Source organism: Hyaena hyaena, unplaced genomic scaffold (genome assembly GCF_003009895.1).
Source record: "Hyaena hyaena isolate Hyena2069 unplaced genomic scaffold, ASM300989v1 scaffold_105, whole genome shotgun sequence".
NCBI lineage: Eukaryota > Metazoa > Chordata > Mammalia > Carnivora > Hyaenidae > Hyaena > Hyaena hyaena.
In genome coordinates, this window is record NW_024080737.1 from 2,105,693 (window position 1) to 2,133,201 (window position 27,509).

Consider the following 27,509-nt stretch of genomic DNA (forward strand, 5'->3'; position numbering starts at 1 on the left):
ATGTCTGGCGGAGGGCAAGCTGACACGGCCTTTGTTGAGGCCACAAGCCTCATGGCATGGATCGCTGAAAGAGCTTTCAAACTGCCCCATCTAATCATGTCAAAACTTCAAAGATTTGTCATGGTCTACAGCTGGGGTCCACACAGGACCTAGGGCTAGAGTGCAAATAAAGGTCCCCACACCACACACTCAAATACTCAGGAGCTACCCTCTACCTGATACATATACCTTTATAACAATCTAGGAGGCCTGATTTGAACTTGCAATTTTTGGCCTGTGTGGAGGGAACAGAAAGAAATGACCTCTAGGTCCCATTCCTGGCCCCTCTCTTCTCTTTCTACTCCTGGCTTTGTCCTGTAGGGAGTCTTGTATGCGTGTATGTGAATACCCCAGCCCGCTTATGCAAGTTCATCTGACTGAAACACTCCTCAGGCCTGTGGGGTCATGCTGTTGGCACGGCCTGTCCTTGGGAGAACTGACCCAGGGGCCAGGTCTGTTGAAGCTCTAGAAGCAGGACAGAGCTGTATAGGAAAAGAATTTCAAGGTCCCAGTTACCTGGACTACGTTTATTAGGTGACAGAATGTGTGGGAACTGGGGGAACATGTAGGCGAAGGCCAGACCATGAGTCTCTAAAGTAAGTAGCCCAGGGAAGGCACGTTCCCTGGCTCTCCCTGCCTTCCTGAGTGGAATTAATCACTGCCTTTTTTGTGCTCTCAGAGCAGTCTGCTGACAGTTTTAGCATCTTGCCTTTGAACGGAAGTTTTGAGGACATCTCTCCTCACCCCTGACCTGTGAGGGGCTATGAGGGTAAGGCCATCTGAAAACATAGCACCATAATACATAGCATCTTAATTAGCAGCAAATAGCATTTAAATTCTTATGTATATAATAAAAGGTAGAGCTAGTGTGTGTGCACATATGTGTACATGTGTGTATGTGTGTGCACACATACTCCCTCTTAAATTAGTCCTCGGGCTCAATTTTCTCTTCTAATTGATTTGGCCAGCATTAACAATCTCTATTACTCTTCAGAAGCCTATAAAATAACTGCCACTCTTCATTTACTAATTATTCCCACCACACTGACAAAATATATATACTGAAAACCATGGTTCTGCTCCAAAGACTGTTGTAGAACAGTCTATATATTCCATCACTCCATCTTCTTAATATTATGCAAATGGCTTATTTTAAGTAAATACCAAAAGTGACCTCTGAGTATTAGCAGCCTGATGATGCTGTGTTAGGTGCTGAAGGATTAGGTATGTGAATAGGAATGCTCTAAACTTGAAAATCCAAGAAAAATGACTCTTTCCTCTAGGGACCAGGCCACAAAAGCAGTTCCTCTGGGTTTGGACATTAATCAACAGAGGGCTGAAGTTGCTATTTTCTGCCACTCATCTCTGTATGGTTGGGACTATAAGCCCAAGTCCTGGGGATAATAACAGATGAGCTCTTATGTGTTACTAAATTGTGTTCCTTTTGTTGGCTAGATTACAGCATGGTTTACAACAGCCAAGAATACAGACTTAGCCCCAAAAGGACACTTGGAAAATTGACCACCCAGCCTTTTCCTATAAATGGACCCTGAGGGTTCTCTGGAGGTTCCAGGCATGAATCACTAGCCAGGAACTGCCTCCTTCTAACTGGGAAGGATGGCTTCCTGAAAGAGTGATGCCCAGAGGGCAGTGATGGGACCCACCTGCCTGGCCAGCCACATGTGAAGCCCACAGATATACGGATGTTGAAGTTCTGCCACCTTTGCAATCTCAACCTTGTCTTCACTGGAGAACCTGCTCGCTTTACTTCCTATTTACAAAGCAGTGGCATAGCTTTTATGCAGAAAGGAAAGTTTCACTTTAATCCAAGTTCCACAGGGTCAAACCCTCCTCATTTAGCTCCTTGTTTCATCTGCAATGAAGTTAACGACTTAAATTGAAAGTCTCAGTCTGCATTTCTAATTGTTGCCATTTTTTCTCTTTCTTCTCTCCCTTTCTCCATATACGCCTCCCTTCCTTTTTGCCCATTGTCTAATTAAGGAACGTAAGAGAGAGGAGGTGAATCCAGCATTTCTCTGGCCCACTGTCTGCACACCTCAGTAACCAAGTGTGAGCCATGAAGAGCCACATGACGAGCCACAGGAGGCAGGTGGAGGCCCGCTTTAACATGAAGGGGAGTGCTGATGGGAAACAGAGGTCTGGCTCATTCCCCTGCTACAACTTCTCCCCCATTAGGGCCCTGACACAGGTGAGATCCATTCACAGCACTGTGCCTATTTCCTAAACCCTTGCTGCTTCGTTCTGGGATCTACACTTAGCATGCACAACACCTACAGCACTCTGCTTTCACTCTCTCCTCATTCAGGTCAGGTCTCCTACTTCTCCTATAGAGCTCACCTTCCTGACTGCCTTTGTCTACTGAGCCCTCTCAGCTCCCATATGCTTCACAAGTCACACCTTATAGCCTCAAGTTTTCAGAGTGTTGAGGCCAAAAGATCTCAACGGCTGGAATTAGACTGGGTTTATGATGTAGCTCAGACTTATCTGTATGGCTTTAGGAAAGTTACCTAAACAGTGATAGCCCCAGATTTTCTGTAAATGGCAGTCACATGGAAGACAGTGTGACTTTAATGGCCAGTGGGAGACATGGACATTGCCCATATGAAAATTGGAGGGGCTGATAAAGATGAGGAGGGTATAAATAGCCACCACACTGTCACTCCTTTGTACCACCACGGTTCTTAACCCTTCCAAACTTTGACTTTTCTGTTTACCAAAGGAAAGGTTGTTATGAGTAATAAGTGAGATAATGTAAAACACCTACACAGTGTCTGGTACTTGGCATTAGTTCAACCACTATTAGTGTCCTTGTTTGCCTTCCTCTGCCTCCTGTAACCAGCTGAGAACACTGCAGGAATACCTTGGAGATATTCCAGACCACCATGATAAAGTGAACATCAAAATAAAGAGACTCAAATGAATTTTGTAGTTTCCCAATACATATAAAAGTTATGCTTATACTCTAATCTATTAAGGTGCAATGGTACTATGTCTAAAAATGTATATACTTTAACTAAAAATACATTATTGTTAAAAAAAAATCCATCTGAGTATTAAATGACTTGTAATCCTTTTGCTGGTAGAGAGTCTTGTCTTTATATTGATGGCTGACTGACCAGGGTGGCAGTTGCTGAAGGTTGGGGTGTCTGTTACAATTTCTTAAATAAGACAGCAATGAAATTTGCCATATAGATGAACTCTTCCTTTCACAAATGATTGCTCCGTAGCATGCAATACTGTTTGGTCACATTTTACCCACAGTAGAACTGTTTTCAAAATTGGAATCAGTCATCTCAAACCCTGATGCTGCTTTATCAACTAAGTTTATATAATATTCTAAATCTTTTGTTGTCATTTCAACAATCCTCATAGCATCTTCAGCAGGAGTAGATTCCAGCTCAAAAAAACACTTTCTTTGCTCATCCAAAAGAAGCAAAACTTCATCTCTTAAAGTTTTATCATGAAATTGTAGCAATTCAGTCCCATCTTCAGGCTCTACTTTTAATTCTAATTCTTAGGCTATTTCTACCATATCTGCAATTACTTCCTCTACTGAAGTCTTTAACCCCTCAAAGTCATCTATGAAGGTTGAAATCATCTTCTTCCAAACTCCTGTTCATGTTGATATTTTTTTTTTTACCTCTTCCCATGAATCATGCATGTTCTTATTAACATCTAGAGTGGTAACTCATTTCAAGAGGGTTTTCAGTTTACTTTGCATATATCAGAGGAATCACTGTCTATGTGAGGTATAGCCTTATGGAATATATTTCTTAGATAATACTTGAAAGTTGAAATCACTCCATTGACTGTTCCATAGGCTACAGAATGGTTGTTGTGTTAGCAGGCATGAAAACATTAATTTCATTGTGTATCTCCACCAGAGCTCTTGGGTGATCGAGTGCATTGTCAATGAGTAGTCATGTTTTGAAGAGAATCTCTCTCTCTCTCTCTCTGAGCTATAAGTCTCAACAGTGGGCTTTAAATATTTAGTAAACCATGTTGTAAACAGATGTGCTGTCAACCAGGCTTTGTTGTTCCAAATCTAGGAGTAGATTTAGCATAATTCTTAAGAGCTCTAGGATTTGCAAAATGGTTATTAAGTACTGATTTCAACTTAAAATCACCGGCTGCATTAGCCTGTAGCAAAAGAGAAGTCTGTTCTTTGAAGCTTTGAATCCAGGCATTGAGATCTCCTCCTTAGTGGTGAAAGTTCTAGATGGCATCTTCTCCTATTGGAAGGCTGTTTTATCAACACTGAAAATCTGCTGTTTAGTGTTGCCACCTTCATTACTTATCTTAGCTAGATCTTCTGCATAACTTGCTGCAGCTTCTACATCAGCATTTGCTGCCTCACTTTGCACTTTTACATTATGAAGATGGTTTCTTTCCTTAAACCTCACGAACTGGTCTCTGCTAGCTTCAAACTTTTCTTCTGCAACTTCCACACCTGCATTGAAGAGAGTTAGGGCCTTGCTCTGGATTAGGCTTTGGCTTAAGGAAATGATGCAGTTGATCTTCTATCCGGACCACTCAAACTGTCTCCATATCAGCAATAAGGCTGTTTTGCTTCCTTATCACTCATGTATTCAGTGGAGCAGCACTTTTAGTTTTCTTCAAGAACTCTTCATTTGAATTTACACTTAGCTAAGAGGCCAGTATTTGGTGTACAAGGCCTCTCTTTTGACCTGTCTTGTCTTTTGACATGCCTTCCTCACTAAGCTTACTCATGTCTAGTTTTTTAATTGAAAGTGAGAGAGCTGTTACTCTTCCATTCACTTGAACACTTAGAAACTTTTGAAGGTTTCTTAACTGGCCTAATTTCAATAGTGTTGTGTCTCAGGGAATAGGGGGCCCCTAGGAGAGGGAGACAGATGAGGGATAGACAGTTGGTGGGGTGGTAAAAGCACACATTTATCCATTAAGTTCTCCATCTCATATGGGTGCAGTTAGGGACACCTCAAAACAATTACAATAATATCATCAAAGATCACTGATCACAGATCACCATCACAAATATAAGAATAATGAAAATATTTGAATTATTTCAAGAATTATGAAAATATGACACAGAGACACAAAGTAAGCAAATGCTGTTGGAAAAGAAAGGTACCAACAGACTTGCTTGACACACGCTTGACCCAAACCTTCAATTTGTAAGAAATACAGTATCTGTAAAGTGCAACAAAGTGCAGCACAATAAAATGAGGTATGCCTGTACCCCTTAAATTGGAGGCTACTTGGTTTTTTTTCCCCAAGCTGAGGAGAGAAAAGGGGGTTAGGGGGTAAGAGTCCTAGACTGGACCAGTCACTTAACCTCTTACTACTTGTGTGATGGAGGCAAGTTAGCCTCCCAGAACAACCGTTTTGACTGGTGTAAAACAGAGGAAAAAATAACACACATTAGAGTTATTGGTAGGAATAAATTAAATTGATAGAATTAGATCTTAAGAAAAGAAGCCCTTGGGGTGCCTGGGTGGCTCGGTCAGCTAAGCATCTGACTTTGACTCAGGTCATGATCTTTCAGTTCGTGAGTTCAAGCCCTGAATTGGGCTCTGTGCTGACAGCTCAGAGCCTGGAACCTACTTTGGATTCTGTGTCTCCCTCTCTTTCTGCCCCTCCCCCACTCATTTTCTGTGTCTCTCCCTCTTTCAAAAATAAACATTAAAAATTTTTAAAAAAGATTTAAGGGGCGCCTGGGTGGCCCAGTCGGTTAAGCATCTGACTTTGGCTCGGGTCATGAGCTCGAGGTTCATGGGTTCAAGCCCCACGTTGGGCTCTGTGCTGACAGCTAGCTTAGAGCCTGGAGCTTGTTTCAGATTCCATACCTCCCTCTCTCTCTGACCCTACCCTGGTCACTCTCTCTCTCAAAAATAAATAAAACATTAAAAATTTTTTTTAAAGATTTAAGAAAAATAAGCCCTTTGTGAATGATAAAGTCCTCTGCAAATTTACACACTAATATTAACTCATCTGTGTTAAGAAATATATTCAGAAGAAATATATTTATTCTGTATGCCAGGGACTATGAAAGGCATCAGGGACACAGTAGTGAACAAGGTGGTCTTCATCTCTCCAGCATTTGCATCAGAGCCAAGGTGGTCCAAAGAGAGAGAGAGACCAGTAGAGGCAGAGTTATTACAGTGTGAAATTTGCTATGGCAGAGATGGGGGTGAAGGAAGGAGTCAGATAAGATTATTGGCAAGAAACTGAGATCTAAGTATCTATCTAAAGTCTAGGAATAGTCATCCCAGAAAGAGTGGTAGTGGTGAGGAAAGAACATTCCAGGTGAAGCACATAGCATATATGTAAAAACTCAGTGCTCTGAGAGTGCCCATCTGTGGGTATGTAGGACTATATAATTGCTCAAGGTGTTGGGAGGTAAAGAGACCCTATGAGAATGGGCAGAGGTCAGGGACCTTATAAATGGCCTCATAAGTCCTTTCCTGAGTCTTCAGGCAGCCATAGAAGGGCTGTAACCAGGTGTCTGATGGGAACCCTTTGAATGTCACACATGATGCCATCCTCACTCTTGGACCCCACCTTTTAAGGTAGGGAGATCCCAAGACTTTTCCCTCCCCCTTCCTGTAAGTGAGCCTCCCCCTGGTTTAATTTACTTTCATGTCCAGCCTTTAGCACATGGGAAATAAATTGAATTAAGTTATTCTCCCCAGATCTCCCTTGAATTTTTATTCAACCTGCTTTTCCAAAAAGGTGTGTTTTGCTCTGCAGAAAAAATGGCATGCCAGCTGCCTCCTTTATGAAACCAAGTTTGGCCTTTTAGTCACACTCCCCTACCCCCCACCATTTCCCATATCATCTGGCCCCCAGGCTCTATCTATGGTAGGCAGAATAATGACTCCCCAAAGATGTGCACACCCTAATCCCCTGAACCTGTGATGATGTAGCCTTATGTGGCAAAAGGGACTCTGTGGGTATAATTAAGTTCAAGGTTTTGAGATGGAGAGATAACCTGGACCATCTGGGTGGCACCAAGTAATTATAAGGGCCCTTAGAAGATGGAGGCCAGGAAGCTCAGAGTCAGAGGAGATGTGATGAGAAAACAAGAGGGAAGAGGGATGCAGGCCATGAAATGAGGAGTGCAAGCAGCCTCCAGAAGCTGAAAAGGCAAGGAAACAGATTCTCCTCTAGTCTCAGGAAGGAATGCAGCCCCGCTGATCCTTTTTGGACTTCTGATCTCAAGAGTGGTAAGATAATAAATTTGTGCTGCTTCAAACCACTGAGTTTGTGGAAATGGGAAACAAATACCCACTCCTTCTCAGTCCTTCACTCTAAGCCTCCATTTAGGTGATTCAGTGATCCTTCAACTCTCTTCCTTGCCCAAGCTCAACTACGGTTTTGCTCAAACTTTCTGTCCTTAATCCTTTCCCAAACTGATCCCTCCACTTGCACTCTGGAATTCATTTCCTAACTTTCTCTAGCACCTGATTCTAGCTAATGTTTTGTACCACATCTTCAATCTCTTCATTGTTACTGGATTGTTCTTTAGTTCTCCTTATTTCCTTTAAACTTGTACACACATGCAGTCAGTTCCTAGCCTTCTCTCCACACATAGTCAATGATGATAACCACCACTCCTCACCCCATCCACACAGACAGTGCCCTGGGGAGTCCCTGGTTGCCAATTCTAAGGATAGTTCCAATCTCCAGGCTCATTTACTTCTCTGGATCTTTATCCTGTTGAGTCACTTTACACCCTTTGGAGACCACAACACCTCTTTCCCCTGATTCTTCATGTTCTCCAATCTCTTTGGTCTCTTTTGGTCATTTATTCATTTCTGAATTCAACAACTTTTTATTGAAATCCTACTCTGTGTCCAGCACTATGCTAGGGAGTATATATAAGGATGCAGACACAGGTCCCATGCCTCTCAAGGAGTTTTGAGTTCACTGGGAAAGACAGACATGCAAAAATAATGATACATATTGTTCTAAGGGCAAAAGCAAAAATGTACACCAGATTGACATTGATGTTCCCAGTCTTCTGCTCAACCTCTAGCCCACCTTCTCATAGTGTGGTCCCTGGAGCAGCAGGATTAGCCTCACCTGGGAACTTGTAAGAAGGAGGTCCCTACCCAGACCTACTGAATCAAAATCTCTATAGGTGGGGCTCAACTCTTCTCTCCAGTGTCCAAGAACTCCCAGCCCCTGGGGCGCCTGGGTGGCTTAGTCGGTTGAGCGTCCGACTTTCGCTTGGGTCATGATCTCGCGGTTCGTGGGTTTGAGCCCCGCGTCGGGTTCTGTGCTGGCTGCCGGCTCAGAGCCTGGAGCCTGTTTCGGTCTGTGACTCCCTCTCTCTCTGACCCTCCCCTGCTCACGCTGTCTCTCTCTACTAGAAATAAATAAAACATTTAAAAAAAAAAAAAAAAAAAGAACTCCCAGCCCCATCTCTACTTCATCAAGCTCCTTTGCCCCTCTGCTCTACCTGGAATACAACCTCCCATTGTTCAGGGTCTGGCCCTGATGCCATTTCAGCTATGAATCTTCATGACACCCATTTCTTCTCCCTAAGGCAGAATTCATTGCCCCTCCTTCTGTTTATACCATTTGTAGAACACTTACCACCTTGTTTTATTCTGTTTGGTTTTGTGAATGTTTATTGAGTGCTACCAGATACTATGCCCAGGTCTGTGATACAGAAGAAAAGAAGAAATAGTTCCTTACCACAAGGCACTTGTAGCCTGTTACAGTTAATTATGCATACAGCCATTTTGCCTGTCTTTCTTTGAACAATTTGCATGTTGATTTCAAATGTTCCAGAATTCACCTAATGTTCACTGATTTTTCAAGTGGTGGGTATTGACATTATCAAGAAATGAAGCAGTGATACAGCCATAACTGATATGACCCGGGGATGACTTTTTATCTTACTTATACACACGCTTTGGTACCCTCCATAATCCATTTCTACTTTCCTCTTCCTGGCAGCCTCTAGTCTCTATCTGAGTATCCTTGAGGGTTAGCAGAAATGTCACGGGTAGAGTGTGTGTCCTAAACAGAGAATATCAGGACTTTGGATGTTGGTGGTGGTGGTGGAGGTAGAAGAAGCATAATGCCTAGAGAGCAGATGTACCCATCTGAAGCCCACAGGGAAAAAAGCCTGTAGAAAATAGAAGTCAAAACCAGAAATCAAATCTGAGAAATAGAGGACAGGAAAACTGTTCTCTTCATATTATTTGAGCTACTGGATCAAGCCTCATCTGGAGGTTTTTTGCCCCCTCTCATCATCTTAGCTAATAAATTCCTTTTGTTTTTTAAACCAGGATGGGTTGGGTGTTCTGTTACTGATAATCACAATTATCCTAGTTATTTAGAAAATGAGGCTTTGCTCTCACTATAGGCTGATTTCCCCATGTGCAGGTCATTCCCTTGGCCCTACCTGAGAAACCACAGATTCCTGGGACTGCATGGCCACACTAAACTTCAATTAGGGCTATTCTGCAATGGCTACAGATTTGTGTGTTCTTTGTTCTGTTTTTAGTACCATACTGGTTACAGTTAATTTTATGTGTCAATTTCGCTAGGTCATCAAGTGCCCACATATTTGCTTGAACATTATTCTAGGTATATTTGTGAGAGTATTTGCATATCAATCTGGCATTTAAATTGGTAGAATGAGGGGGCCCCTGGGTGGCTCAGTAGGTTAAGCATCCAGCTTTGGCTCAGGTCATGATCTCACAGTTGGTGGGTTTGAGCCCCTTGTTGGGCTCTGTGCTGACAGCTGAGAGCCTGCAACCTGCTTCAGATTCTGTGTCTCCCTCTCCTTGCCCCTCCCCTGATCACCTTCTTTCTCTCTCTCTCAAAAATAAATAAACATTAAATTGGTAGAATGAGTAAAGCAGATTGCCTTCTCCAATGTGGGTGGGCCTCATCTAAACTGCTGAGGGCCTAAATATAACTGGTTGAGCTGGGACACTGATCCTCTCCTGCTCTTGAACTGTGACTTACACCACCAGCCATCAGGTTCTAAAGTTTTCAGACTTGGACCAAACTTACACCATTGGTTCTCCTGGTCCTCAGCTTACAAATGGCAGACTGTGGGACTTCTCAGCCTGATAATCGTATAAGCCAATTCCAATTGTTCATGAACGTGAATACATTCCTCTGTGCTCTTTTTTCGGTTCAGATTCGTGCCCTATCGGTTCTGTTTCTCTGGGGACCCGTAACAGTACCCAACCTCTGCCATCACCTACCCCCTCACTTTCACAGTTCTAGAAAAAGTGAATGAGTGCTTTCATCGAAGGATGGATGTGTTTAGACACATGAGGGAGGAAGCCTGAAGCACTTATCTTGTTCACAAATCCAGAAGCATGCCTGATTGTGTGGACCATCATGTATATGGTGTACTTTTTACCTCTGGTTGCTTTCTCTTTGCAGCTACATGTAAAAGCCGTAGAAGATGGTACTGTTCTGGTTGTTCCAGCTGAGACATCAAGGCCAGGAGTTCTGTCAGGTGTCTGTTAATTGGCTGAGGCTGCTTTTCATACACAGCAGGTAACACCCTCAACAACATGGCATTACCTGTTGAAAGAACAATACCAGGCGTGATGATGATTAGCTCACAATCAGTAGAAACGCCATTATTGTCAATGCAATAAACTTTGCACTTAGTCATTAAATAGTGTGGAATGATGGCCAAATCTTCGGATTAAAAAAACATAGTATCTTATTCTGAAAAATCACTAGAGCATGACTTAAACTGATTCTGAAAAAGGGAATATTTTATTTACTTATTATCTAATGACAAAATTTCCCGAGTAATGTGCCATGGGGAAAGAGGAAAATTTGACAGTAACCAAACCACACCCTTAAGAAGGAAACAGTTCTGATAAAGAATTCCTGACGAGAAACAACATTTGGATGCTGTTTAAATGAAAACTAAGCAGTGCCGTAAGCATGAAAGTAAATGAAACTGAACCAAAAAAAGAGCACAGAGGAATGTATTCACGTTCCTGAGAGATAGGGAGGCATGATTTAGACAACTGACATATGAAAACTATGCTCTATTTTTATGAATAGTTAGGAAAGTAGCAATGCAAATTTAAATCCCCCATTTCTGCACTATTTCAAGGGAAGTTTAGACTCAGCTTCCTTGTCACATATGATTTACCTCAAAGACATGTAGGGACAACTGGATTTAAAATGGCAAAATCTCAAGAAAAGATATTGCATAAGCTACAAGGACTTATCTGCAAACAACATATGGGAAACATCTGCTTATCACTTACTTTATGGTATGGATTTTTTTTCTCAGAATCCTCTCAAGTACTTACATGTCTCAGGAGAATTGATTTCTAGGGATTTTTTTGAACAAAAATTTTCTGGTGTCTATTTACTTTAAATTTGGCTTTGTATATAGAAGAACTACACAGAAAGAATCAAATAAACACCACTGATTACACATATGTAGACGTTTCTTAAATGGTGGGGATATGTCTATAAATAAAGGACATTTAGATGTGAGAATCAAGGACAGAAGACTATCATTTTCAGAATATCAGTGACTAATTTAATAGAATGGTGATTCTGGATCAAACTGAATGTACATGGGAGGTGACAAATAATGAGAATTATTTTTTCCACATGTTGCCCATAGAATTGGTCTCCGGCAGATTGTGGAGCGTATAAGAGTTCGCAGAGTACAAGGTATTAGAAATATATTCCGAATTTTCTCTTTTTAATGTTTTTTATTTATTTCTGAAAGAGAGAGAGTTAACATGAGCAGGGGAGGGTCAGAGAGAGAGAGAGGGAGACACAGAATCTGAAGCAGGCTCCAGGCTCTGAGCTAGCTGTCAGCACAAAGCCCGACACGGGGCTCGAATCCATGAACCGTGAGATCATGACCTAAGCCGAAGTCAGATGCTTAACCGACTGAGCCACCCAGGTGCCCCTAGAATTTTCTATAAAAAAAATGTGTCCATCACAAAACGTTGCTTTATTTTGTTTTGTTATTTTCATCAAGAGTTTTCCTTAGGGATCAGGAATTTTAAATGTCATGTACAGGGTACATTAGAGCATAGAACTTAAGTTACACAGACATACTGATCAATCTCTAAAAAAGTTTGTGATAAATAGCACTGTTGTTGGGATTGAAGAGAGGAAATGGTGTAAAGCTTTCTGGTACAATACTCACAAACGTCCCGAGAGCCCTGAAGGGGAAAACTCCAGATTAGTCATTGTCAGCTGACTTGAATTTCTATCAAATGATGCAAAAGTAAATGCATAGAAACTGTTTTGAGGGGCACCTGGATGGATCAGTTGGTTGAGTGTCCAATTTTGCCTCAGGTCACGATCTCAGTTTGTGAGTTCGAGCCCCACATTGGGCTCGCTGCTGTCAGGCTGCCAGAGTAGAGCCCACTTTGGATCTTCTGTCTGCCACTCTCAGCCCCTCCCCCATGTGCACTCTCCCCAAAACAAATAAATATCAATAAATAAATTTTTAAAAAACGTTTTTTTGAGTTAGAAACCAATATAGGTATAGAAATCCTATCGATTCCATTTATAAGCTAATATAGTTTTAAGTTATGGAATATTTGAAGCCACTAGATAAATGTAGGCAATCATATAAAGAACAAGGGTGTACCCACCAAACATCTTTGTCAAAACAACCTTCTGCCAGAATTGCTTCCTCTCCTTTTCTGTCCAGAGGCAACCACCATCCTAAAGTTGGTATTTATCATCTTCAGGATGTTTTTACACTTTCGTTGTATGTGTATATACACCAACAAGCATTTTATAGTGTTGTTTTCCATGTTTTAAAATTTTTTATCAATAAAATTCATACTGGACAAATCTCTTTGTAACAGTTAACTTCTTTTACATTCAACATTGTGTTGAAGTTTTAGCTCCAAGTTGTACGGTATTCTATTGTATATATAGGCAACAACTTACTCATATACTCTATGATGAAGAGACATTACTATGATTATTATGGTTATGATGATGATTATGATTAGCTTTTACCAATAATGTTGCAATTTTTATACCTATTTCTTTGGGCATAAATGGGAGATCTTTGCTAGGGTACTTCTGAGCTTAATGTGCTTAGACATCTACCTGTGTATCTTGTTAAACCATAGGTACTGACTCTGCAAGTTAAGGATTTGGGCTTGAGAATCTGAATTTCTAACGAGCTCACAGGTGATGCTGATGGCCCCTGGACCCCATAATTAAGTGGCAAAGCAGTGGTTATGGCCCTGGGAGTTAAGCTTCTAGATGTTTCAAAATTTCTTTGCAATGTGGTTGTGGTTGTATTAGTTTTCTATAGCTGCCATGAGAAATTGCCAAAAATTTAGTGGGCCAAAATAACAGAAATTTATTATTTTATATTTCCATCATTCAAAAGTCTGACATGAGTCCCACTGGGCTAAAATCCAGGGGTTGGAAGGGTCAGCTTCCTTCTTGGAGGCGGTAGAAGTGAATTTATTTCCTTGGCTTCTTTAGTTTCTGGAGACCGCCAGCATTCCTTAGAGTTCCCTCCCTCCATCTTCAAAGTCAGCAGCTGAGCAAGTCTCTGACTCAGCTGCTATCATCATTATTTCTTCCCATGATTCTCCCTTCTCCCTCTCTCTTCCACTTTTAAGAATCTTGTGATTACACCTGTCCATGTGTATAATCTAGGATTATCTCTCTATTTTATGTAGCAACTTTAATTTCATTTTCAATGCAGTGAAACACAACATGTCCACAGGCTGTGGGGATTAAGACGTGGACACTTGGGGGGCACTATTCTGCCTGCCATCATGACTATAACAATTTACACACCCACCAGCAGCATGAGTGTTTCTTTTGCCCCATATATTTTCCAACATTTGTCTTGACAGACATCGTTTTTGTTTTTTTTTTAACAAATAGTTTATTGTCAAGTTGGTTTCCATATAACACCCAGTGCTCATCCCCACAAGTGCCCTCCTCCATGCCCATCTCCCCCCTCCCCCCCACATCCATCAGTCCTCAGTTTGTTTCTCAGCATTCAAGAGTCTCTCATGGTTTGCCTCTCTCCCTTTCCCCCACCATTTCCCCCCTTCTTCTCCCCCATGGTCCTCCGTTAAGTTCCTCCTAATCCTCCTGTACGTGCAAACACGTGCTATTTGTCCTTCTCTGCCTGACTTATTTCGCTAAGCATAACACCCTCCCCTCTGGAAGACAGACATCGGTTTTTGCCAGTCTGATGGAGTGTGAGATGGTATCTCATTTTTTTGTGTGTATGGTTGTTTTCATTTTCATTTTCTTAATTGCTTGTGGGGCTAAGTACCCTTTTAATATGTTCACAGGTCATTGCCCCTCCTATGATTTGACCATTCATATCCTTTGCCTTTTTTCAGTTGAAATGTTTGTATTTTCTTCTTGAATTATAGAAGGCATTTATTTATTCTGGATGCTAGTTTTTTGTTGATTGCTTTTAAAGTTGCAATTTTAATGTAGTTGATGTTTAAAATTTCTTTATTGTTTGTATTTTGTTGTTGTTGTTATTGAGGTATCTCTCTCTACCCTAGGTTCATAAAAATTTTCTCCTAAAAGCATTATGATTTTGTTTCTCATATTTGTCTTTAATCTATCTGGAATTTACTTTTGTACATGAGGAAGGGATTTTTTTGTGTGTATATAAACAATTACCCTGGCTCCATTTATCAAGTTGTCAGTTGTTTCCCTCCTGATTTTTAATAACTTTTTTTCATGTAGAATGTTTCTCATATATCTGGGTCTGTTTCCTGGTATTTATCATACCTTCACCAATTATACATGTTCTCAATTACAAAATGTTTACAATAAATCATTATATCTCATAGGGCAAATTTCTTCATCTTCTACTTCAAATTTCTCTTGCCTCCTTTATATAAATTTTATCATTAGTTTGTCACCTTCCTTGAAAAACTAGTTTGGCATTATTTTCCCCACAACAAATGTATGGACTAATTTGGGATAATTGACGTCTTTTTGAAACCAAATCTTCCCATTCAAGAACATGGTCTTGCATCCATGCATGGTTTTAAAAAAATATCTTTCAATGAAGTTTTCTGATATTAGCTATGTTTATGCATCTTTTATTAAATTGATTCCCAGGTGTCTCATTTTTGTTGTTGCTATTGTAAAGGGAAGCTTAAAAATGTATTCTCAATTGTCTGCTGATATTAAGAAAGCACTGATTTTTGTTTGTTTTTTAAGCCAGCAAAGCTAGCTCAATTCTTTTAAAATCTGTCTTCATGCCGGTCAGAGTGGCTAAAATGAACAAATCAGGAAACTCTAGATGCTGGCGAGGATGTGGAGAAACGGGCACCCTCTTACACTGTTGGTGGGAATGTCAACTGGTGCAGCCCCTCTGGAAAACAGTGTGGAGGTTCCTCAAAAAGTTAACAACAGAACTCCCCTATGACCCAGCAATAGCACTGCTAGGAATTTACCCAAGGGATACAGGAGTGCTGATGCATAGGGGCACATGGACCCCAGTGTTCATAGCAGCACTCTCAACAATAGCTAAAACATGGAAAGAACCTAAGTGTCCATCAACTGATGAATGGATCAAGAAGATGTGGTATGTTTATACAATGGAATACTACATGACAATGAGAAAGAATGAAATCTGGCCATGTGTAGCAACATGGATGGAACTAGAGGGTGTTATGCTGAGCAAATAAGTCAGGCAGAGAAGGGCAGATACCATATGTTTGCATATATAAGTGGATTAGGAGGAAGATAATGGAGGACCATGGGGGAGAAGAAGGGGAAAAATAGTTGGGGAAAGGGAGGGAGGCAAACCATGAGAGACTCTTGAATGCTGAGAACAAACTGAGGGCTGATGTGGGTGGGGGAGGGGGGGAGGGGGGAGAGGGGCATGGAGGAGGACACTTGTGGGGATGAGCACTGGGTGTTATATGGAAACCAACTTACAATTAACTATTTTAAAAAATAAAAAAATCTGTCTTCAGAGTCTTTTAGATTTTCTGTATATAGGTAATCAACTCATAATAATTGATGATGGCTTTGTTTCTTTTTTCCGTTCTTATATCTTGTTTCTTTTTTTGTTCTACTTTACTGACTGAGGTTTCCAATACTCTATGAATAGAACCAGTAACCACAAATATAGTTTTGTTATTCCTGTTTTTAAAAATTATGTTTCTAAGGATTCATTATTATGTATGTATATGTTCCTATAGACTTTGGTATTTCTGTTTTATCAGTTTAAGTTTCTGTTTCCTAGTTTGTACATAAATGAGTGTTGAATTTTATTAAATGATTTTCTGCATCTGTTGACATGATTTTATAATTTCTCCTTTGAATTGTTAATGTAATAAATTAATAGATAATTCTAATATTTATATGAGTCTTGCAGTCTTGTAATAAACTCATCTTGGTTATAATGTATTTTTATGCAAATATTGCTGAGTATGTTTGGCTAATATTTTATTTAGAGCTTTTGCATCTATGTTCTTGAATAAGACTGGCTTTATTTTCTTGTATTGTCCTTGTCTCTTTTTAGTATCCTACTTACTAAAGTTATAGAGAGTTATAGAAAGTATTTAGGGCATTCTCGCACACTCTGTTCTCAGAAGCAGTTTGTGTAAGATGAGGATTATGTGTTCCTTGAATGTTTGGTAGAACTTGCTTATCAAACTTTCTGAGCAATGTTCTATATATTTCATTATATCAAACTTTATATAGCTTAAGTTTCTGTATCCTTTAGCAGTGTTTTTGGAATCTGATCAGTCATGACAGAAGTGGACATAGTTATCAAAGAGTTTTATTAAAATGTCTCTCTCTGATTATAGATTTTTCAGTTTCTCCTTATTATTTTGTCAGTCTTTAGCATATATGTTTTTGAAACTATGTTACTAAATGATTCTGAGATATATTCCTGGTAAAGCATTTATTATACTTTATTCTCTTTCTCTCAGAGTCTATTTTTGATTGATATTAATATGGCTATCCTAGCTTTTTTGAATTGCACTGTTTTGTACATTCTCCTTGTGTCCTTGTAAAATTTTTTACTTTGAATACTACTAGGTTCTTATGTTTTATGTGTGGTTCTTGTGGGTGACATATAGCTGGGGATTTAAAAAATATTCTTACTTGACAACTTATGTCTCTTAATTGGAAAGTTTGTTTTATTAATATTTATGATGATTATTGGCATATGATTTATTTTTATGACACTGTGTTTTGTTTTGTATTCATCTTGTTTTGTCTATGCTTTTTTCCCTTCTTTACTGCTTTCTATTAAACAAGTTTGTTTAGGGGCGCCTGGGTGGCTCAGTCGGCTAAGCATCCGACTTAGGCTCAGGTCATAATCTCATGGTTGGTGGGTTCGAGCCCGGTGTCGGGCTCTGTGCTGACAGCCAGCTCAGAGCCTGGAGACTGCTTCAGATTCTGTGTCTCCCTCTCTCTCTGACCCTCCCTTGCTCATGCCATCTCTCTCTCTCTCTCTCTCAGAAATAAATAAAACATTAAAAAAATGAACACATTTGTTTAATTCTATTCCTATTTGAACATTCTATTTCCTTTTGGTTCTCATGGCTGTCTTTAAAAGATAAACATTCTGGAATGAACAAAGCAAAATTATCATCATCTTTCTGAAAAATGAAAGGACTTTAGAATACTTTATTGGACTTAAAGAGTATATTTTGGATGATTTTCTTAGATCTTTCTTCCAATTCTTTAATACTATCTTCAGCTTTGCCTATTAGCCATTTAACCCGTTCCTTGAGGTTTTTAAATTTTCTTTTTTTTTTAATGTTTATTTATTTTTGAGAGAGAGAGAGAGAGAGAGACTGAGAGTGGGGAAGGGGCAGAGAGAAAGACAGAGAATCCAAAGCAGGCTCCAGGCTCTGAGCTGTCAGCACAGAACACCGATGTGAGGCTCGAACCCATGAACCACAAGATCATGACCTGACCCGAAGTTGGATGCCCAGCAAAATGAGCCATCCAGGCACCCTGGTTTTTAAATTTTCAATTAATTTTTGTTTGTTTGTTTCTAGAAGTTACATATGGTCATTTAAAAAAATCTGCCTACTCTTTTTCTTTTGACAATGTCTTTTCTTTGTTCATGTTTCCAACTCCTTGTGGATCTAAAATAATTTTACTTTTTAAACATTTATTTATTGTTGAGAGACAGAGAGAGACAGAGCACGAGCAGGGGAAGGGCAGAGAGAGAGGGAAACATAGAATCTGAAGCAGGTTATAGGCTCTGAGCTGTCAGCACAGAGCCCAATGCAGGGCTTGAAACCACGAACTGCAAGATCATGATCTGAGGTGAAGGCAGAAACTTAACCGACTGAGCATCCCAAGGATCGAAAATAATTTTAAACACACCTATTTTCTAGTTCCTAGCTGATATTTTAAATCAATGAAGTTTTTGGAAGAGGGGGTACTTAATCCTTTTTTGTTTGTTTCTGTTGATTCTCATTTGTCATGGATTGTTTCCTCATAAGTTTAAATTATTTTTTATTGCAAACTTGTTTTTAATGTGGCAGATAGTATACACTGAATCTTGCACATGTGTGAAGGCAGACCCACAGTCAAAAACTCTTAGGGACTCTGCAAAGTTCAGTTAAAGAGAGACATGCTTGGGGCGCCTGGGTGGCTCAGTTAGTTAAGTGTCTGATTCTGGCTCAGGTCATGATCTCGCAGTTTCTGAGTTCGAGCCCCACATCAGGCTCAGCATTGATGGCTGAGAGCCTGGAACCTGCTTCGGATTCTGTCTCCCTCTCTGCCTGCCCCTACCCCGTTCACACTGTCTCTATCTCTCAAATATAAATAAATATTTAAAAATTATTAAAAAAAAAAAAAAAGAAAGATAGACATGCTTACTTCTCACTTATTCTCATTCTCTGTCCTAACAGAGAGTGGGGTTATATCCACTGACATCCCGTATGTAACTCTCTGAGGGTCTGGCTTTAGGTGAGAGTCTCACTTCTAATTCCCCACTTTGGCCTATGCTTTGTTCCGACATGGTCATTAAAACTTGGTTGTTACAGAACTGATAACCCTTCCCTCTCTTTACCTCCCTGAGGGTGGGGGTAGGGGTGGGGGAGGAGTGGCATCAGCTCTTGGGTTTACACATTTGGTTTAGGTTCCCTCCTTTATCTTTGGCCCCTGGATACTTCCCTTACTTTACTAGTAGTTCATTTGTACATTTAAAGTTATTATAATGTAAATGCATTTCTAGGTGTTTTGTACCGTAGAGTTTTAAGCTTAGAGAGATCTTCAATATTTCCACAGAAACAGGATTCCCTAAATGTACTTTAAAAACATGATCTTTGACTCTAAGCCTAGTGAAATCATATTATTTCCATATAATACCAGTTCATGAAAAGAAACATTCCTAAAATCAGCTAATTCCTCTCACCCAGCTCTTTAATTCAATTTATCGCTTTTGCTTTGCTCTTTGTCATTTTAAAAGTGTGTTTATAAAAGCATAGTTGCAACTCCAGAAGGCTTAAAGATGGAGTAACTCCAAATGGACTTGGCTTCTAGGGCCATCAAAACCCTTACCAACTTGGTTTATCTCAGAATCAGAGAGTAGTTTTCACAACTTAGACCTATAAAACTGTGTACAAAGGAAATGTGGGAAACGTTTTCTATACATAAAGGGCTGTGAAACTGTAAAAGCGCCACACAAAATGCTGAAATGATGATCTTGCTTTCATGCCTCATGCCTGCTGACTTGTTTCTCCCCCCCCCCCCGCACCCCCTCCCCTCCCTTTCATCCCTCAGTGCTACCAATTCAAGTTACAACAGCTAATCCTCACGGGGACAGTCTTAGCCCAGTTTCCCCACCTCTTTCCCCTCTGACCCTCCTCCAATTAATCTGACTGCAGTGTAAACCTTTGCGGTCTATTATTGTGCAACGACCACATTTCCCTCGCCCTCCCACCCAGCCCCCTCCCCTCCAAATTCTGGGGAACTCCCGTTACCGCGGTGCCACCGGCATTACTCATTCATCTCCATTCAGGCTTTCCCCAGCATTTATTAAGGGCTCTCTGCTCCAGCCTCTCACTCTCACTCTCCGCGGCTCAAACCCTGCTTACTTGAGAGCTCGCCTCGTCCCCTCAGGCCAGCTGTGGGAAGCGGCAAAAGAAAGAACTTTGTCTCTCGCCAGCAATGCATCTCGCCGCGATTCTGTTCTGTGCTCTCTGGTGTGCGGTGTCTGCCGAGACCTCGGATGATTATGAACTCATGTATGTGAATTTGGACAATGAAATAGACAATGGACTCCATCCCACTGAGGACCGTAAGTTCATTTTAACTGTTTCTCTGCTAACCCTAACTACATATCCATCCCTTTGGGTCCAAATATTCTACGTAGACTTTGTAGCCAACGAAGGGAGCTTTAAAAAATTAGAGTTTGTTCTGCAAAAGAAAAGAAGCACTTTAGGAAAGGGGGGGAGGTTTCAACAAGTTATTTCTGGTCACACGTACACAATGGCTCGGACCGCATGAAATCGCCGATATTTGCCTGTTTTGAGCCTCACGAACGGCAATTTCACAGAGTTCCACTTAATATATACCCGCGGGAATGGGTTCTGTCACTGCCGAGATACTCTCACGCTGTTTTTCGGGAGGTGTCCTTAAAGGGGAGGGGGTGCTGGGGATGGGCAGTGACTTGGGACCGCCGAGGGAGGTCAGCTTGGTACAAAGCACACCCTAGGAAGGCCTGGGCGCGTCGGTAACGTGTGTGTCCCGCGCTCTAGCCACGCCGTGTGACTGCCGTCGGGAGCACACCGAGTGGGACAAGCTCTTCATCATGCTGGAGAACTCGCAGATGAGGGAGGGCATGCTGCTGCAGGCCACCGACGACGTCCTCCGGGGCGAGCTGCAGAGGCTGCGGGCGGAGCTGGGCCGCCTGGCGGGCAGCCTGGCGAGGCCGTGTGCGCCGCCGGCCCCCGCGGAGGCCCGGCTGGCCCGGGCGCTCGACGAGCTGCTGCAGGCGAGCCGCGACGCGGGCCGCAGGCTGGCGCGCCTGGAGGGCGCGGGGGCGCCGCGGCCGGAGGAGGCGGGGCGCGCCCTGGGCGCCGTGCTCGAGGAGCTGCGGCGGACGCGAGCCGACCTCCGCGCCGTGCAGGGCTGGGCGGCCGGGCGCTGGCTGCCGGCAGGTAAGGACGCGGAGCGGATCGCCGCCCCCAGCCCCCACCCCCGCTTTGTCCTCGGAACGCGCGTGGCGGGAAGCCCAGTGGCAGGCCTCTAGGGCCAGCTTCAGCGGGGGCACACACACGTCTCTTTCTCAGGCACGCTCGCAGGCCTCACACACACCATACAAGGCGCGAAAACTGACTTTACAAAGTGTTCTCCAGCCGCCAGGAGCCCAGAACCGAGCAGTGCACGTATCCATCAGCCTTGAAATAGGCGTCTAGGGCCGCTGACTGACACCCGATCCAACCAGGAGGTGCAGGAGTTCTATTGGCCGGTTATAACTGTGACCTCTCTAGCTGTCCGGCTTCCCTCCGTTAGGGATTTCCACTTCTTCTAATTTTAGCCTGTCTCTCTCTTTAGGCTGGGGCTCCGATTCCCCGCGCTATTTCAGGCCCCTGCCTAACTTTTAGGGACACGTTCCAATCCCAGGGCCGGCCCCTCCTCCCCGATGGTTCTGAGCTAGAGGCTTGAGACTGAACCTGATCTCTTGAAGGATTAGTGGAATTCCTGAGGGGTCCCCCAGCCCTCGGGGCCTACGGAATTAGCCCGTGAGAGGGGTGGTCCGAGAATGTGAGGCTTAGGATCAACCTGCGGGAGCGGGATCCAAGGTGGAATGGTCTGAGGTAGGATCCCGGGTATTTAATGGGGTCAGAGCCAAACGAAAGAGACAGAGAGGCAGAGAGAGAGACAGAGAGAGAGAGAATGAGAGAGGGAGGGAGGCAGAGGCAGGCAGGCGGTTTGAACCAGATGCAACTTGCTGGGAGTCCCATGTGATATACATGAATCTCCAACACATGTGGGCCTGAAATGATACATTCGAAAGATGGCTAAAAGAAATGAGATTCATTTGGAGCCAAGTAACACTCCTTTATAAGTCAAAATTTCTAAGAGATAGTAGTGCAAAAATCATTTGTGGGTCATATTAGATAATGAGTGACTTAGGTGAGAAAATATAACTTACACTGCCCCTGAGAATCTCATGAACAGAAAACAATCACAAACAGTGCCATCCCTCCTTTTATGCACAATAAAGCAACTCATCTGTTGAAGTAGGAAGAAGAATCATAAGCATCTGTGACAGCATGTTTCATTTAAAATTACAGAAACCATACCAGCGTATCAGTCTTTACTAAATAGTTGAGGACTGTTTATCGGTACTAAGCATATTTTCTTGAATATTATGTATAGTTTCAGGGACTGAAAAAGCATAAAATCAAATATGCAAGAGATCCTCAATGTAAGTGACAAAGAGACAAATTATAATTCTGTGACTATATTAATGGATGAAATTTCTTGTCTTTGACAAGCCATGTAAAATCAGTGTACATATAATGTACCCCAAAAACTAAAGAAATGACATGAATTTTCACTGTGACTTCTGTATGCTAGTTAGAACAGAGAGGGATATATTTCTGAATTCTAAAATAGTAAATTTCTTATGTCCAATAGTACTTTTATCCACATGGTTTGATTTCTCTTCTCTTCCTTTCCTGCCAGCTTGGTTCCTAAGGGATTCCTAATTATTCTGTTGTCGGCCTCCTAAGAACCTGGTTTTAATTTTGTTCAGTCTTTGATAATATAATCAGAAAAACCTATTAGTTAAAAGCCATTTCATGAGAGAGTCTCTGACATTCTAAAGAGATAGAAAGAGCCTCTATCACTGGTCCCCACCAGAAAAGCCACAAAGAAACCTGTGAACACAAAGTTCCACTACATGAACTCATATGGCCCGTGCACCCTGCAGGGGAAGCTGAGTCTCAGAGAGGCAATCAAGGAATGCTCTGGAATGCAATCCTGACTGCCTGGGTTTATATAAACAGGAAATCAGTAATTAGACAGCAGTAGGCCCCCTCTTGAACACCACTTTACTGGAACATTACAGAGAATATCTCAAATGCTCATGCATCTTTTGTTCCATTAGCTTTGTTTGAGTTAATTAACACAGCTAGAAAAAAAATGCATCTACCAATTTCATTTGAAAAAAAGAATGCCTCATTAAGAATCTTAAAAAATCTTTCTTCAAAAATTCAAATTACTCACTGAAAAAGTTAGTAGCAAAATGTGACAGGACCAACTTGTGCTTTAGTATTGTCGTTACTTTCATATGATTTTCTGAATCTCAGTTTTTGATGATTTCTAAGTCCACCTGCTTAATTTTTTAGGACAGAGCTTAGCCCTCAATCACTTGCAGGCATTTAACTTAGTTTAGCACACTTTGCATGGGTGTTTGGTCCTGCAAATTCTATATAGGCACTAGTTAGTCTTTAAATGCTCTGGGAGTTTGCTGGTCAAAGCTATTTTATGGTAAATCTTCAGTTTATTATAAAGTGAATACTTCGCCCTCATTTACATTAAGAAAATTCTTTTTCTGGTCTTTCATACACATATGAGGTTATCACAAAGTAGAGCCCACCCGTGAAAGGTTTTAGCATGTTTCCCACAGACACTTAGAAGGTCTTCACTTCAGCATCTCTAGTTCCTCACCAGACATGTGACCTGGAGATGAACTGATGCGGGACTTTACTGAGCTCCCAACCCCCACGTCTGAAAGTATCCTTCTAAGTGCTCTTTAGCTGAAATATGTTCTCCAGTAGGCCCCTTGGAAGGGTTCACTCTTCCTTAAAAGGCTTTCTATTGTTGCCTAGTGTTTATAAACATGTGGACAAAATAAGAGTTTTTAAGCATTTCCTTGATATACACAGTTCTTCCTGAGTATACTTGTTGCTTACAGACTTGCAGAATATTAGAAGGAGAATGGAAGAGGCTTTTATAGGTAACAGTAAAGCCTAGAGAGAGATGGAACTCATCACAATCTGCATGCTTGCTAATAGTAAAACAAACAGGAGTTCCACCTCTCCTAGTCAAATCTAGGGGTTCTTCTACCATTAAGAAGCAATGCAGTGTGCTAGGTAAGGGCGTGGCCTCTGATGACCAAGTTACTTAGTGCTCTATGCCTTACTTTTCTCATCTGTAGAATAGGAATATTAAGACTATCCCTTAGGGTTGCTAAGTAGGATTAAAATGATATAGAGTGATTAGAACAGTATCTGGTACACAGAGAGTACCCAATTAGAGTTGGTCATCATTATTATATATTGTTGCCTTTCAAAGTTGGCTTTCTACAAACTTTGCAAAGTTTATAAATATCTGGAACATGTGGTGTATGAAATGTGTTCAGCAACAATATGACTATCCTAGAGTTTCATTTAAAAATGCATGTAGACTTGGGGCACCTGGGTGGCTCACTCAGTTGAGCATCTGACTCTTGGTTTCTGCTCAGGTCATGATCTCACAGCTCATCAAACTGAACCCTGAGTTGGGATCCACACTGATAGCACTGAGCCTGCTTGGAATTCTTTCCCTCTTTCTCTGCCCCTCTTCTGTGCTGGTGCTTGCTTGTTCACTCACTTTCTATCAAAATAAATAAACAAAACATTAAAAATAAAATAAAAATACATGTTGACAGTGGGTAAATAGGGTGAGCTGGGTCCATTGAGTTTCACAGGCTTTTTTTTGTGGGTTTTTTTTTTTTTTTTTTTTTGAAAAGCTTGGTGAGATCAAGAAGAGGAAAACAATTTGGCTCTAAGTTTTTGGAAAATAGTGTCATTGTTTGAAGTTAATGCATAGTGACTCAACAGTTTTATTTAAAAAAAAAGGGCAGTAAAAGAAAATAAGCTAATTGTGAGGGGAAGTAGTTATTAAAATATGGTTTCCATTATTTTCTGAGTTTGGACAATTTGGCTACTCTACATGCCTTCTTCTCCACTTAGATGCCGCATTGTGTAAGCCTGACAATTGACTTTCCTTATTCCTGCTTCTTTTCCCCCTACTGAGAAATCACTTTTTTTTTTAAAATATTTTTATTTATTTCTAGGAGAGAGAGAGAGCGTGAGCAGGGGAGGCTCAGAGAGAGAGGGAGATACAGACTCTGAAATAGGCACCAGGCTCTGAGCTGGCAGTCAGCACAGAGTCCGATGCGAGGCTCGAACCCACAAACCGCGAGATCATGACCTAAGCGAAAGTCAGACGCTTAACCGACTAAGCCACCCAGGTGCTCCGAGAAATCACTCTTGAAGTTCCTCCTCCTCAAGTCATAGTATAATACTGCGTATAATTTCCAGTTGTAGTCATTAAAATACCTACGCTAAAATACCTAAATGCTGGCATTATTTCTGAATGAATTTTTATTTTTTCTCTTATCCTTCTTACTTTCTTGCTCTTCTAGGTTGTGAAACAGCACTTTTATTCCCAATGCGTTCCAAGAAGATTTTTGGAAGCGTGCATCCAGCAACACCAATGAAGCTTGAGTCTTTTAGTGCCTGCATTTGGGTCAAAGCCACAGATGTATTAAACAAAACCATCCTGTTTTCCTATGGCACAAAGAGAAATCCATATGAGATCCAGCTGTACCTCGGCTATCAGTCCATAGTGTTTGTGGTGGGTGGAGAGGAGAACAAACTGACTGCCAATACTGTGATTTCCCTGGGGAAGTGGACCCATCTGTGCAGCACCTGGAATTCAGAGAAAGGACGCATGTCCTTGTGGGTAAACAGTGAACTGGTGGCTACCATTGTCCAAATGGCCACAGGTCACATTGTTCCTGAGGGAGGGATCCTGCAGATTGGCCAGGAAAAGAACGGCTGCTGTGTGGGTGGTGGCTTTGATGAAACACTAGCCTTTTCTGGAAGACTCACAGGCTTCAATATCTGGGATCGTGTTCTCAGCAATGAAGAGATAAGAGAGACCGGAGGAGCAGACTCTTGTCACATCCGGGGAAATGTTGTTGGGTGGGGAGTCACAGAAATTCAGCCACATGGAGGAGCTCAGTATGTTTCATAAGTGTTGTGAAACTCTACTTGAAGCCAAAGACAGAAACTCACATTTTTAAACATATGACAGTTGGGAAGGTCTAAAACCTCAGTGCATATTAAGAACACTTGAGACTAATGAAGGGGAGAGTTGAGATCAATTTTTATTTACTGAATACTGGCAAAATACTGAATAAACAGTTGAAGACAAGACATTGGAGAATGCTTTTGGGGATATTGTTACTAGACTTTATGCCAGGTGCTTTCAGATTAATGCCATGTCTTTGTCAGATAAACTCTCAAATAATTAAAACAGGCTGTATTGTTGAACAGAAGGACAATTGTTTTACTTTCCTTTGGTTAATTTTGTTTTGGCCAGAGTGGACTTTTACATTGGAAGAAAAATAAAATAACATGTTGCCGTCCATTGTTCATTGTTATTGGTATGTACCTTATTATTAAAAAATGATAAAACATATTTATACTACAATGTGACTTAACAAATGCAAATGTAGTTTATGTGTTATAATCAAATGTCACTTTTTGAGAAGATAGTTATATAAGTTATATTGTGAAATGGTTTTGTATTAATTTTATTAAGACTATTTTTGTAAAGCTGTACTGTAAATAAAATATTTTATAAAACTACCCACGTCATCTAACTATACATTTAAAAGGTGTTTTGGAGCAAATCCACACTCTTTTTTTTTTTTTAATGTTTTACTTATTTTTGAGAGAGAGAGAGAGACAGTGTGAGCAGGGGAAGGGTAGAGAGAGAGGGAGACACAGAATCCGAAACAGGCTCCAGGCTCTGAGCTGTTAGCACAGAGCCCGGCATGGGGCTCGAACCCATGAACCACGAGATCATGACCTGAGCCGAAGTCGGAAGCTCAACCGACTGAGCCACCCAGGTGCCCTGCAAATCCACACTCTTGAAGCAGGAAATAGTTTTCAGATACTAATCTATTCTGTGAATGGTAATAGTTAACTAGAAATAATCTATACAGCTGTTTTAAGCTTTGGCTTCCTGTAAATCATAAGCAAAAACTCTGATCTTGGCTAAGTCAATTGATCTTTCTGGGTTTTAGTTTTCTCAACTGAGAAATCAAGGAATTGAGGAAATAATGATCTCTAAGTCCCTTCCAATTTGACAAATCTATGACCATATACAACTTTCTGTCCTGTGTAACACAGAAACAAACAAACAAATTATCAGAGTTCCCCAAATATATATGATGAGGACTGTTGCTGGGGAGATCTAAGAATCTGGAAAGGAATCAATGACTCCTGCCTTTAAAGCATGCCCCATTCTCATACCCATGCATGAGCGAGAGGACAATTAAACTTCTTCACCCTGCAGAATGGGAGGTAACTCTCTACCACACTTATGTTCTCCTGTAGAGGTGATGCAGGGCTAATAGAAGACCATCACAAAGCTGTCTCTGAATGTCAGTACCGAACGTGGTAGAGCCACAATGATGATATGTCCTCCTA

General features: G+C 41.3%; 2 protein-coding genes and 1 long non-coding RNA gene across 6 annotated transcripts in view; 2 read left to right on the top strand and 1 right to left on the bottom strand.

The window, feature by feature from the left end:
* The window catches only part of VEPH1 (ventricular zone expressed PH domain containing 1), a 218,740-nt gene that overhangs the window by 152,525 nt on the left and 38,706 nt on the right, over positions 1-27,509 (bottom strand). For both annotated transcript variants that reach the window (XM_039236070.1, XM_039236068.1), the window contains exon 4: positions 10,436-10,602. In XM_039236070.1, the coding sequence (XP_039092001.1) occupies positions 10,436-10,602 (167 nt within the window). The remainder of the gene's footprint in view (positions 1-10,435; positions 10,603-27,509) is intronic.
* LOC120234279 lies at positions 586-10,520 on the top strand. Of its 2 annotated transcripts, none has more exons than XR_005529042.1 (4): positions 586-635; positions 719-808; positions 2,041-2,248; positions 10,459-10,520. It is a non-coding gene; the product is annotated as an uncharacterized LOC120234279 (long non-coding RNA). The 2 variants fall into 2 exon arrangements; XR_005529043.1 differs by lacking the exon at positions 10,459-10,520 and adding an exon at positions 2,900-2,981.
* Positions 10,512-26,442, top strand: PTX3 (pentraxin 3). 2 transcript variants are annotated; one of them, XM_039236072.1, is made up of 4 exons: positions 10,512-10,575; positions 20,177-20,308; positions 20,769-21,170; positions 25,433-26,442. In XM_039236072.1, the coding sequence occupies exons 2-4, from the start codon at positions 20,179-20,181 to the stop codon at positions 26,044-26,046; spliced, it is 1,146 nt and encodes a 381-aa protein (XP_039092003.1). In that variant the 5' UTR covers positions 10,512-10,575; positions 20,177-20,178; the 3' UTR covers positions 26,047-26,442. The 2 variants fall into 2 exon arrangements, with proteins under 2 accessions (XP_039092003.1, XP_039092002.1); XM_039236071.1 differs by having other exon boundaries at positions 10,534-10,575; positions 20,131-20,308.

Excerpts from the sequence above, each read along its gene's own strand:
- PTX3 (XM_039236072.1), top strand. The coding sequence starts at position 20,179 with ATGCATCTCGCCGCGATTCTGTTCTGTGCTCTCTGGTGTGCGGTGTCT. Across the intron at positions 20,309-20,768 it reads ACTCCATCCCACTGAGGACC|CCACGCCGTGTGACTGCCGT; the intron begins GTAAGTTCATTT and ends CCCGCGCTCTAG. Across the intron at positions 21,171-25,432 it reads CGGGCGCTGGCTGCCGGCAG|GTTGTGAAACAGCACTTTTA; the intron begins GTAAGGACGCGG and ends TTGCTCTTCTAG.